This window comes from Indicator indicator, chromosome 1 (genome assembly GCF_027791375.1).
Source record: "Indicator indicator isolate 239-I01 chromosome 1, UM_Iind_1.1, whole genome shotgun sequence".
Lineage (NCBI taxonomy): Eukaryota > Metazoa > Chordata > Aves > Piciformes > Indicatoridae > Indicator > Indicator indicator.
In genome coordinates this window covers 124,315,630-124,329,303 of record NC_072010.1, presented here as the reverse complement: position 1 = coordinate 124,329,303, position 13,674 = coordinate 124,315,630, and the positions used below count along the sequence as shown (strand labels likewise).

Here is a 13,674-nt window from a genome sequence, read left to right as displayed (position 1 = left end):
CATTTGCAAACCTTTTAACTGTTTGTGATTGCACTCCTCCACTCCCCCTGCTTTTTTTTAAATTAAAAAATATATAAAATAAAAATATACAGGATTCAATCTCATGGCTAGGATTCAATCTCATGTTCTCAGCTCCAGAATCTAGAATTTTAGGTTGCAACTGCAGTCCTCTTTAAACTCTCACATCTATCTTCACTGGCCATACCAGAGCCAGGCTTGCTGCACTCTGCCCCTCACCCTTCATTAGAATGTGGCACAAACCAGATAAGCATGTGTGTAAATGTGCATAGAATGAGAAATTCTATCAGGTAACAATAAATAGCTACATACACCTATACAAAAGCTGAGATTTAAGTAGCATTTTACAAAGCACTGTACTGATCCATTTTCAAACAACACAATTTACAATACCTCTCATCTTCTGGCTTTGGGACGAATAAAATATTATTACAACTACCTTAAGAGTGTTGTCAAAAAGCCAAAACAAACATGATAGAGTTGTTTGGATTTTACTAAACTGACCTAAATGCAGTCAAAATTGTATGTATGAATACACTACCATTCATTTAAAAGAAAAATGTTTTCATCACTAGATGACAGTAAGAACATGGAAGACTTAGTATTTGTCCTTTTTACAGTGTTTCATTAATTTCTTAGATAAAACAAGTTACTGCTACGGAAAAGTATTAGCAATGTAAAAAGGTGACAGCCTTTTGTGCTTCACAAAGGGCTACTGTTTTCATCTGTAATCTAGAGACTACTGATCTGTGCAGAGATTATTTCTGTTTAAGCCAAGGATCACAGTCTTTTCAGCAGGAATTTGACTTTAGCGTGTTTTATTGGCTTTTGCAAGATTTATCAGGCTGCTGAAGGCTGCCACCGAACACATTAAAGTTTCTTGCCGATACTGAAAGTGAATAGTAGGAGAAGGGCAAATATCAAGTGCCAAGCACTAAACAGTAACTCTTTTTTCTCCCCTTGATGTTAAACATTTATTTTGTACGCTCTGTCACGGGCAAAGATTCCTGCTCAGTAGCTAAGGCTTGGTGAGTCTGCCCCCCCAGCTGTTCCTCTTCACTGATCTATTTGCTTTTCAAAACCAATCCTCTCCACTACTGCCAAAGCAATTTCACTGCAGGGTCTTGTCAAATCCAGGCTCAAACACAGATGGCCTCAAACAATTCCTTGGTGCTAAAAGGTCAAAGATCCTACACAGAACCACATTTCTTGTTTCCTCAGCTCCGTGTGCATACACCTGCAAAAACCGCTTCTCAGTCCAACTTCATCTCAGGATGAGGACTGGGGACGCTGTTGGTGTCCCAGGCTGCAAGATGTTTTACAATAGCTCTTAAAATACAATATGAGGTATGGCATTAACAAGAAGTGGAACACTTGGGAAGCAATAGCCCAGAGGGAATCTCCTCCCAGCTTCTTCTGCCTATTCACTCGAAAGATTATTTCTAAGCGTGAAATCACTGGGAAAAGTGAAACACCTCTAAGCAGTTTGTTTTCAGGAATTCTGTTAAAGTTCACGCCTCAACCAAGTTACAGTACACGCCGTGTCTGACATCAGTAACATTTCACAGCATTGCGCTGCCCCTTAAAACGCAAGGAATAACGACGAGAGCCGATTCCCGTCCTTTCGGCACCCCCCCCCCCGGAGCCCTCCACTTCCCCGGCACACCCGCGATTGCACGGCCGGGCGCCAGGGCTCCACGCTTGGCGCCCACCGCACCTGCACAGGTACGCCCGCGCCTCGCCATCTCCTGCGCGTCCAGCCGCTGTCCCGCCAGAGGCAGGAGGCGCTGAATTAAAAGCCCTTGCAAGTGCCCAGCAGAAAACAGGCAGCATGACGACTTTTCCAGTGTGACACACGAAAGGCAGGGCACGGCCGCTTCCCGCCACGGTCTATGAAGACGCCGGTTAGCCACGCTAGCCGTCAGCTCCACCGAGCGCACGACCGTTACAGTGGACACGCAGGCAAAACACCTGAGAGCCCCCAGCCTGCCTCCCGCCCGCTCCTGCCGGCACCTGCCGTCCCCCGCATCCCTCTCACCCCTTCAGCTGCTCCCTCATGGCGGCGACTGCTCGGCGGCGGCGCGCAGGCAGAAACAGCACAGCCGCCCAGCCCCGCCACCCAGCGCCACTGCGGCCGCCCCGCCGGCAGGGCGGGAGGGATAGAGGAGGCGGTGCTCCCCCGCCCCGCCTCGCCCGGCCCCGCCCCGGCCCTCCGCCCGGTGCCGGTTCCGCGGGGAGCGCAGCGAGCCTGTGTACTCGTCAGTTCGGCTGCGGGGCGAGCGAGGGTATCTCGCCCTGCTGCCTGCCTTCATCCGGGCTGTCGCAGCTCTTCTGGCGGAGCTTGAGGAAGACCTAAGATTTTCCTTGGACCCTCTTTTTTTTTTTTTTTTTTTGGGTAGAGGGGACGGCGGGGGTTGTGGGGAGACTGTTGTGGGGATGTCTCTAAGCGTTCCTCCGGACCCGCCGGTGGGATTGGTGCGCTCAGAGGCTCGGCAAACCGGTTCGCTTTCAGCGGACCTAGGAAGGAAACTTAGCTAAAATATGCATTGGGGTTGGGAAGGATTTGAAATGGGCCTTAACTTGGGGTTTTGCTTCACAGCTGTTAATTTCAGCACTTAAAACGCTGTAGTGGTTTATTTGTGAGTGAAATCGGGTAATTTCATTTCTACTGGCTTGCCTTGGCCTCACTAGGAAGAACAAGCTTCTCCCCGGGAACTGTCACAGCAGAAGTAGTAGTTCTGCTCATGCTGAGTAGCTGTTGCAATGTTTCTTTGTATTAATCCTGCTTAATATTTGGTATACAAAGAAAAATTTAACAATCTGCTTTTAGTATCACAAGCATTTCAAATCAGTGCAGCCAGCCTACTCTCATGCAAGGCTTAGATCTACGTTCTTTATACATGAAAATATGCCACATGGAGAACCAAGTCCTTCACACAACTAAGTTTTCAGGCATTACAGACTTTGGTCTCTTGGTAAAGCCACCTGAAAAGAGTGTCTTTCAAATGCACAAAAAACCCTCCCTATTTTTATATTGGGAAGACACATGCCTAGAAGAATGGAAAATCATCTCAGTATATATACCATTGGAATATCATAGAATAGTCTGGGTTGGAAGGGACCTCCGAACATCATACAGTCCAACCCCCTCTGCAGTGAGCAGGAACATCCTCAACTAGATAAGGTTGCCCAGAGGCCTGGTGAGCCTCACTTTGAACATCTCCAGGGATGGGGCCTCAGCCCTGGGCATCCTGTTCTCATAGATTGCTTTCCTATTACAAAGATGTCGGTAAGCATAGAATTTAATGGGTTTTATCCTAAATTCCAAGATATTTAAGGCTTCCTTTAAGACTCCGGGTAACTGAGTTACCTGATTTTAGGAAATGCTCAACAAGCAGTTCAATGAAACCCTGCACATTTTTTTCTAGGAGCATTAAATGTATAAGATGCTCAAAACTACAGCATCTCAGGCCCCAAATGCAAATGTAAAACTTAGTGGAATGAAATGTTAAATTCCCACGTCTTCCAGACGATTTCTTTTGAAAGGTCTAATTCACAGTTTTCAGTTTACTTGGATCTATAGCCCTACTCCAATATGGAAAGAAAAAGAGGATTTTTTTTTCTGTAAATATAAATCACTATGTTATAACTCAGAGTGTGAAAATTTTCCATTTACTTCAATGGATCTGGAGATCAATTACTGTACGAGATACCTTAATTTGAACGAACAGTCTGAAGACAGTCAGTTGTGTTACACCAAAACCGTGCCTTTTTGCATCTTCAGCTAAGTTTTGAGAAGTGAGACATTGCTCTTTAAAACTTCAAAATAGGATTTGTAGCATATTACTTGGGAGGAACCTCATGGTCCATTAAAAGCAGAAAGCAGCTGCCCATGTCATACAAAGGAACTCAGGGTAGCTGGGAGCCTGCTGTTTCACAGCCAAAGTGGTTTGTTTTCCTTCAAGAACTATCTAGCCCTGATAGCCTTGATACACATTCCGTCAATTTTTACTGTTTCTGGAGTTTCCTGGTCTGCCTTAACAGAAGCTTGATGCTGCTATTATCACGATGGCCTTCTTTCCCATACAATAGTGCCAAGTAATAAGAATTTTTAAAACAGTCTGAATTTCTCATACTTTGCATAATCTTCTTTCTCCCAGAGTTACAAATAAAGCATTGTATTCGATTAGACTCACAGCAGGTGAAAACCCCAATTAGTGAATCCATTTTCTTGGCTTTTTTTCCCTACCTTACACCCACACACCACCTTTTTTTTTTCCCCTTTTTTTCTTTTCTTTTTTTTTAACAATAAAGGGGAACTCTGAGTCATTCCTCAATTGAAAAGCAAATTAACCCTTTGATCTCTCAAATCAAACTATTATCTACTTGAGAACATCCAGAGGGAAACAAGAATGTTGAAGGATTAAGAGATTAAGGCCTATTGACTTTATAATTTGATTTTATAAAAAATAAAATCTATTTAATGTGGTTCTGATTGTTGGCTCCAAATTCACAGAAGATTTTAGGTGTTTTGACTGACTGTTTTTGGGGTGTTTTTTTTGCTTTATAGTATATACATAAGCAATATCACTCTTATTCCAAGTTACTTCTAAATATCCATAATTTATTACAAAAAATATTTTGCTTGCAGTGTAAAGGGTTACTGTCTTTGGCATTTGTAACAGAAGCCAGTCTTTATGCTGTGCTAATTTTAAGCCATTTATTTGATAAAAGATGGTTTTCTTCCTGTAGAAAATCAAACAGGATTACAGAGTAAGCAGAATCTTAATTCCCTGTGGTGCTTTTCTTACCCAAGGGCTATTCAGTCAACTTGTGCACCTCCACAGAGACTTTCATCAGAAGGAGAACATTGTTTTCTTTTATAATGTAGGTTTCTCCTGGACTATATCTAATGAAGGTACTTGTCTCCTCAACAGGTACTTAAGGGGAAATCACAAATATTAGGCTAATGGGGATAATAATTAGAGGCTTATTACCCCAAAACTTTTTCAGAAAAAAAATAGTAAAAAAAATAATAATTGGATTTGAAAGCAGTCTGACTGCATTTGCTACACATGATTACTGGAATCTGCATTTGAGAAACCTGATTTTTCAGTTTTAGTATGTTCTCAGAATGTTGTCCCTTTTCAGTGGGCAAAGAACCCCAGACACGCACATGTTAAAAATATTAATACGAACGTAAAATGACTGATTACTAAACAACAACATTTGATTCTATAGTAAGTTTTCTGTAAGAGATTAGCATCACTGCTCCTTGGTACAGACAGATACGGAAAACTTTAGCATGGAAAAGGATAGGGACTTGCCTAAAACTGCTTAGTTGGGCAGACATTAAGTGTACTGGCTTGCTTGTAAGTTTAGCACTTTGTGTGTTAGAAAACTAAAGAGACATTTCTTTACTTTGAAGCCATTGAAAGTGAAGATACAGCATTTTCCTATTAACTGAGTCTTGCTTCCATAGTTCTGTGAAGCATGTATTTCTTCTTGTAAGCGTGGCTTTACTGCTTCTCAGTCAGCTGGGTAGTGGATTGGCAAGTGCTTGCCTTGCATATAAGAAGACATTGTGGAGCCCTGTGTCAGGCTGGCTAATCCGTTATGCTGTTTGAGTCTATTTTCTTTTTCTTGGTATAAATAAATACAAAGAATCACTTAGGATGGCACAATGACACTTTCCTGGATCATCAGTCTTAAACATGCTCCAAGGGTTGACACTTCCAGGATTTTTCTAGTCTTTGTTGATAGCTCTTTCAGAAAAGCCAAGAAGGGAATACTGTTTTGGATGCCACTGGTTTGTTTGGTTGGGTTTTGCTTGTTTGTTTGTTTGTCTGTTGGGTGTTTGTTTTGGGGTTTTTTTGTTTGGTTGGGGGTTTTGTTTGGTTTGTTTGTTTCTTTGGTTTGGTTTTGGGGTTTTTTGGCTGTTTTCACGTTACCACTGGAAGCACATTAACATATTCTAAATGCAATGAAGAAAATAGTTTTGAAATTAGTTTTCCCCAACACTGCACTTTACATTAAAGATCTGCTAAAACATTCATAGGTCCATATACTTAATAATGAGTTATTTATGCCATGGGAGAGTTGAGGAAGGAGAATACCACTTTCTGTGCAGATGGACACCCAGTCTGTGTCCTAGATGAAGGATGATTAGCAGGTGGTGCTTCTTACATAGAACATGTTCTCTGCAGTGTAAGGCAGCCATATAACTGGGTAGTGGATCTCACAAGAATTTACCTGATGTTTCACTGAGATGTTCTTGGAACAATGTAGAATCATAGAATGGTCTGGGTCAGAAGGGACCTCCAAAGGTCATCTAGTCTGACCTCTCCACAGTCAGCAGGGACACTAGATCAGGTTGCCCAGGGCCTCGTTGAGCCTCACCTTGAATTATCTCCAGGGAAGGGGCCTCAACCAGCTCCCACCTCCCTGAGCAACCTGTTCCAGTGTTCCATCACCCTCATAGTAAAAAACTTGTTCCTAACATTCAATCTAAATCTTCTTTACTCCCGTTTACAGACATTGCCCCTCATCCTGTCACTGCAGGCCTTTGTAAACAAACTCTTCCCATCCTTCTTGTAGGCTCCCTTCAGGTACTGGAAGGCCACTATTAGGTCTCCCCAGAGCCTTCTCCAAGCTGAACAGTCCCAGCTCCCTCAGCCTGTCCTCATAGCAGAGATTTTCCAACCCCCTGATCATTCTCGTGCCCTCCTCTGGACCCACTCCAACAGGTCCATGTCTTTCCTGTATTGAGGGCTCCATGTAGGAAGATGGATCCTTAATTATTTATTTGTTTGTTTGTTTATCTATTTATTTTAATGAAACTAATTCTTCAGTAATTACAGAGCTTGCAGCAATATAATGCATGGTATGGGAAGTATTTGCACATAGTATGTGCGACAGGAGTACATCCTGCTGAATGCACAGAATGGCACAACCTCTGTGTTCCTTTGGGCTATACTTGCTTTTATTACAGTACAGACACCTGATTAAAACTGAAATCTTAGTCACCCTATGAGATGAGTATCATGGAGCCTCAGGAGCAGTCTGCAATTGCATAGTGTTGATAGAAGAAGGATGAGAGGCTCCTTGTCATTTCAGATATTTTAGATATATGCGTGAATTTCATCTTGTTGAAATCTTGGAAAGGCTAGATTGGAGAGGCTACGTTTATTTTTTAAGCTGATACTGACAATTTAGACACTGCAGTAACAGAGTGGTTGTTCAGTCTCTGCTATGAGGTGTGTGACCCTGACAAGAGGAGCAGAATGAGACTAAGCAAGTTTCCATTCATCACTGGATGCAATGGCATAGCACATCCAGATTCCACTAGTGCTCCACCAGTACCTGTAAATACCAAAAGCTCTTCTCTTCCTTGCACACCAAACCACAAGAAATAAACTAAATTAAGAAAAGAATAACCTGCATTCTTCTGGAGTGGAGATGAATGGCAGTGTGAATAGCTCCAAGAAGGGGAAGATCAAGAAACAAAATGGAGGCAAAATGCTAGATAAATAGAAGCATTAAAAAGCCCTCTGAAGTAAGGCTTTAGGAAAGCCATCAAAAAAGCCCAAACTATAAAAAAGCCCTTAAAATCTACCAACAGAAAGCTTATGCCAAGCAAAATTGCTTGCTGATCTTTATGATATACAAATAAGACTTGCAAAATAATAATTACACCATAATAAATGCTTGGTTTGAGAGATCCGTATTGGCAAAATGAATGGTTATAATTTCAGAGAGTAAGGTTGAGGACTATTGCAGACTAATAAGGATAAATTAAACAAAACAATGAAGGCAAACTCTGTCTCTTACTTTTCTTTGTGTGCCCAGTTAGAATTTAATAAGCTCTCTTAATCACTGACTTCTTACCACAAAACCTTTCTTTCCCCAAATAAAATTCAGTGTCACAAACACAAAAGCTTACTTCGCAAATCATTAACTTCTCTACTGTTTCCCATCTAGATACAGATCTCAGAATCACAGAAACATTCTTTCAGGTTTGGAAAGACCCTCAGGATCACCAAGTCCAACCAATAACCCTACGCTACAAGGTTCACCCCTAAACCATTTCCCCAAGCACCACATCCAAACCACCTTTAAACACATCCAGGGTTGGTGACTCAACCACCTCCCTGGGCAGCCTATTCCAATGCCTGACCACTCTTGCTGGGAAAATTTTTTTTCCTTAATGTCCACTCTAAACCTACCCAGTCACAGCTTGAGGCCATTCCCTCTTGTTCTATCACTAATTACCTGTGAGAAGAGAACAGCACCAGCCTCTTCACAACATCCTTTCAGGTAGTTGTAGAGATCAATGAGGTCTCCCCTCAGCCTCCTCTTTTTCAAACTAACCTTCCCCAACTCCTTCAGTTGCTCTTCATAAGATTTATTCTCCAGGCCCTTCCCCAGCTTCATTGGCCTCCTCTGCACTCACTCCAGCACCTCCACATCTCCCTTGTATTGAGGTGCCCAAAACTGAACACAATACTCAAGGTGTGACCTCACCAGAGCTGAGTACAAGGAGACAATCACCTCCCTACTCCTGCTGGACACAGCATTTCTGATACAAGCCAGGATGCCATTGGCTTTCTTGGCCACCTGGGCACACTGCTTGCTCGTATTCAGTTGCTTGTCAGTTAGAGCCCCCAGATCCCTTTCTGCCAGACAGCTTTCCAGCCACACTGCCCCAAGCCTGTAGCATTGCTTGTGGTTGTTGTGAGCCAAGTGCAGGACCTCAGCAGCAAGAATCTCTGCATCTTGCAGTACTGCTTTACTCAGGCCATGGAAAACATGATGCTAACTACCAGAAACCACACATTCCTGGTCCCTAGCAAGCAGCCCCTCAGATGTTTAAGAAATATGTCTCTCTTTCTTACTAATTTACTTTTTTGGTTGCAATCCATGATACACATATTGTTTGACATTAACAAAACTATTCCTTTGACTAATATACAAAGAGGAAAGTTTTTGTTTCATTGAGAATATTTTTCCAAAATGTCTCTATGTAAATATTTTCTAGAAGAGAAAATATTTAGGGGGGGGGGCGAAGCCACTTAGATCACATTAGGAGATTACATACTGAGAGGTTCCAATGGTAAAACTGCACTTAGGTAGTAAAAGAAAAGGACAATGAAATTTACTGCATTTTATGACACCTATGTGCAGGCAAGTTCCCAATCAGACCATTAGCTAAGCAAACTTTGCACTCTTGAAATAACACATTCATTTCTTGCTGCCTGTGTTTTAGCATTTGTTGCTGTAAAATGTACTTTGGACCTGGTGTAACCTTATTGTTTCCTCAAAGGACTCAATATACCATACATAACATTATAATATATAATTCAAAGAGGAAGCCTTGCCTATTTTTATATACCCTTTTCCAGGCTTTTCCATCATCTTCAAAGCATGCTGAGGTTGTTGACCTTAACAAATACGCTGGTTTAGGCTTGATCCTAACCTTTTCCCTAGATTGCACCACACAGAGCCCCAATGTGACCAAATGACAGTTCTCCCTCCCTGGTAAATCAAACTTGCTTTGATTTACTTTCCAAACCAGAGAGTCTTTGGCTTTTCCCAGTACAATGATGTAACACAAGCAAAGCTTAGTCTTCCTGCTTAGCTCTGCACTCTTTCTGTGTGGGGATTCAGAAATCAGAGGAAAGTGCAGCTCTGCACTTGAGGAAGCAATGAGCCTACAGGAATTAATTGGAGGAGGGAGCAGCTACACCTAACTAGCTTCACCAGTAATTCCATCCAGGCTAACTCCTTCATCTGATCCAGGTGACATTTCTCATGGTGTATTTGCATAGAAATGCAGCTTCAGGTTTGGAATTGTGCAACTATTTCCAAATGAAGATCTGATTTAGTAAGAGGGAAAAAAAAAATCTAGAAAGGAAGCATTTCTCATCTGACACTTCCAAAGTCAAAACAACTTAATTTCATTTCAAACAATATTCTAGGGAAAAAAAGGGAAAAAAAAAAACACAAAACAAAACCAAACCTTTAATTTGGCTACAAAATGAGGCAATTGTTCATACAGCTCTGGCAGTGCCCTTTAATGGCAAATGACACTGGTCTCATCTTGTCTATGCCAAAGAATGAAAATTAGTGTTTATCTATACAATCACTTGAAACAAATACAGGCATACAGATACCTACATTAAGTAGTGCTCCAGAGACAGATGAACCAGTATCAGCTACCATGGAACCATATCCTAGGGCACAGATATTATTTAATTCTTCAATAAAGTGGGATTGAAAGAAATTTTGAGGTAATATGTAAATTATTTCTTACCTAAGTGTAAGAAAAAGATTCCATTCAAGTCTACTGTGGCAAGTTCAAACATTTACACTTTGGCACACACTTCACATAATTCCAGTCAGCTTCTGCTCTTTCTGTTTACTTAACTATCATATGGTTCTTCCTAAAAAAGCATTCTTCCCAGGTTTTACATTTAGTTATCTTTGTGTAGCTCCTTCAATCTCTGGCACAGGAGCTGGCAGTGAATTCAGGAAAAAAAATCACAGAATTACAGAAAGATAGGGGTTAAAAGGGACTTCCGAAGATCAGGGAGTCAACCCCCCATCCTGCCAGAGCAGGATTGCCTAAAACAGATCGCACAGAAATATATCCAGGTGGGTCTTGAAAGTCTCCAGATGCTGAGACTCCACCACATCTCTGGGCAGCCTGTTCCAGTGTTCTGAAATGCTCAAAGTTCCTTCTCATGTGTATGATCAAGGTTAGCAAAAACATTTATCAAGACATTTTACTCAGAACATTTCAAGTTGTCTGTTGTCTTTGAAGGTCTGTCAATCATGCAAAGTTAGTTTCAGAAAAATCTTTCCAAACTCGGCTTTGACATGACTTGGTGTGAAAAGCACAGAAGGTCAGCTTTTCCTTTCCAGAACAGCTCTGGGTGCTAGCTGACAGAAAAAAAATTGCTAAATTATATGACACAGTTTAAACTTTATTTTTAACTAAGTCTAGTAGTGGGAATGTATTTAGCAGAACTTAAGGTCTAGTTATACTTTCAGTATTTCATACATCTGAACTAAGCCAAACCTTTCATGGTACATCTCAACAAGACTTAAAATAGCTTGAAATTCTGTGGGCATACCTTCACTCAGTTCTCTGATTTCTGTTGTTAAATCAAAAATAGAATCTACTAGTGAAAGAATAAACCCACGAAATGAAGATTCCCTTTATAGCAACACAGCTGAATTCACCATGAAAAACTTGCAATGAAAAACCAGGGATGCGTTGTCTATAAAAGAGCCATTTGGTTTATGACCAAAGGTACACAGATGAATTTTAGGACCTACCATACTCCATTATTAAGAACAATGATTGTGTATAGCACAAAGTAATCCATAATAATTTCTTCCTGTCTATACTGAACATTTTCCCACATTGAACTAATAAAACAGTTTGCAAATTTGTATTTGGATTATTTTCTTAATCTCAAAAAAACTGCTTTCAAGAGTGCAGTCTAAACTCGGAACAATCCACATAGCCCTAAAATAGTAGGGATTTAATCCTTGTTCATGGTCCATATTAACATTCTTAGATGCTTGCTGCTCCCTTGAATGTATTATCAGAAATGTAACTTACAATTCTACCATACAGACATCTTCAGCTTTGTCTAAAATTGTCCACACTTAAAAGAGAAAATCCTTGTTGCAATGACTAAGTGGAGTTGCCCGTCATTATCCTGTCTCTCACTGTGACATATTGTGCCCGATTATTTTAGAAGTTCAAAGTACCTGGTTCCACATTATCAGTTTGTTGTGGGTTTAATCATAGAGAAGAAAAGTGCTCCAAAGAACCAGATAGTTCAGGAGTGGACAATGGAGAGTGTAATCTTTTGTTAGTCCATCCCATCATGCCTGTATCTCCCCTGTACAAATGGACAGCACAGGCTATTCTGCCCTTTTTTTCTCTCTCTCTCTTCTCCCAGCATGCTGAGCTGTTCTCTCATTGATATTTTCTTGGGGGGAGGGGGATTGTGGCTTTCAGCCTTGAGCAGCCTGGCTAATTTTTACTGTGCCATTTGGGCCTGGTGGGGGGAATCAGGGAGTTGTGGGAGGAATCAGGGAGTTATGGGGGTGGGGGGATAGCATTGAATAATAGAATCATAGAACTGTTACGGTTGGAAGAGACCTCAAGGATCATCCAGTTCCAACCCCCCCTGCCGTGGGCAGGGACACCTCACACTAGATCAGGTTGCTCAGAGCCACATCCTGCCCGGCCTTAAAAACCTCCAGGGATGAGGCTTCTACCACCTCCCTGGGCAACCTGTTCCAGTGTCTCACCACCTTCATGGTGTAAAACTTCTTCCTAATATCCAACCTGAATCTACCCACTTCTAGTTTCGCTCCATTCCCCCTAGTCACTATCCAACATCCTAAAAAGTCCCTCCCCAGCTTTCTTGTAGCCCCCTTCAGATACTGGAAGGCCACAATAAGGTCTCCTCAGAGCCTTCTCTTCTCCAGACTGAACAGCCCCAACTCTTTCAGTCTGTCCTCACAGGAGAGGTGCTCCAGCCCTCTGATGACTGAGGTGTGGCATTGAGGCCTGGCTGCAGGGGAGAGGTTTTGGAAAGTTTTTGGCCTAATGAGGTTGTTGTAAGCCTAGGTCAAAGGATTGGGCCATGGCTGAATATGAAATGTGGGGGTTTTGTATTTGTGTAAGTATTTGCAAACGGTATCTCCATTTAACTTTCCAATTGTGCATGTGGAGCTTTTTTTATTTTACTCCCTTGGGAAGCAGTAAAACAGCTTCTGTCTGCTCTAAAACCAAGACACAGTTCAAAGAAACATCACACATCTTCCTCTCAAGAAGAGAATTAAGAAAAAAAAAAAAAAAGAAAAAAGAAAAACCTATTACATGAAACCAAGATTTCTCTATTTCTATCCAGTACCCTACAAATGCAGAGCATGCAAAGAATTCAAACCATTTGTTCATTTAATAGTGTCCACGATCTGGAGTTTTACGTTGGTAAAAATTTAATAGGCATATTACAGACAATTTAAATAACATATAAACAGACATATAAATAGACAGTTTAATAACATATTACAGGGTAGAGAATGATTTTCTGAGTCTCCCTCAAGGTAGAAAGAAGCACCATCTAAATTCACATCTCCTGTCTCAGAAACTGTTTGAACATTCATCCCAAAATAACAAAATCAGTCTATTGTATTAAGAAAATGTGGTGTTATTTCAAATTACCACTTTTTTTCTGGAGGCAAATAACTTTTCTTCAGTTACTATCAACAGGTCAGGCACGTGGTTGCCATCTTTAGAACCAAATGTTCTTTTGCAAACAATTATCACCACTTCAGTTAATGTCTTTACATGTGCATCAGGCAAAGAAAAAAAATAACACCTTCAACCTTGTCTTTTCAATAAAAACTGAGTTGAGATAGGTGGTGTTTAAACACTTTTGGACTTCAGTAATGAAACTTATTTTTGCTTATAGATAATATAATTTTTATCAGCATTCAGAAATTAATCTCTTGTTACTTTCCCTTTTTCTTTTTTTTTTTTGCTGCAGTTGCTTTTCATTGTCATTCTTAAATATTTATGGTCATTATTTCTCAAGTTATTATCCTTGCACCCAGGTCCCTCCATCTGTT

The 13,674-nt window shown here is 41.2% G+C and overlaps 1 protein-coding gene across 5 annotated transcripts in view; it reads right to left on the bottom strand.

The window, feature by feature from the left end:
* DMD (dystrophin) overlaps nt 1-13,674 on the bottom strand; it is an 851,798-nt gene that overhangs the window by 89,628 nt on the left and 748,496 nt on the right. For 2 of the 5 annotated variants that reach the window (XM_054391289.1, XM_054391296.1), the window contains exon 1: nt 2,057-2,076. The exons of the other annotated variants lie outside the window; for them this stretch is intronic. In XM_054391289.1, coding sequence (XP_054247264.1) covers nt 2,057-2,076 — 20 coding nt within the window. Of the gene's footprint in view, nt 1-2,056; nt 2,077-13,674 lie in introns of those variants that run through there. 5 annotated transcript variants of the gene reach the window in all.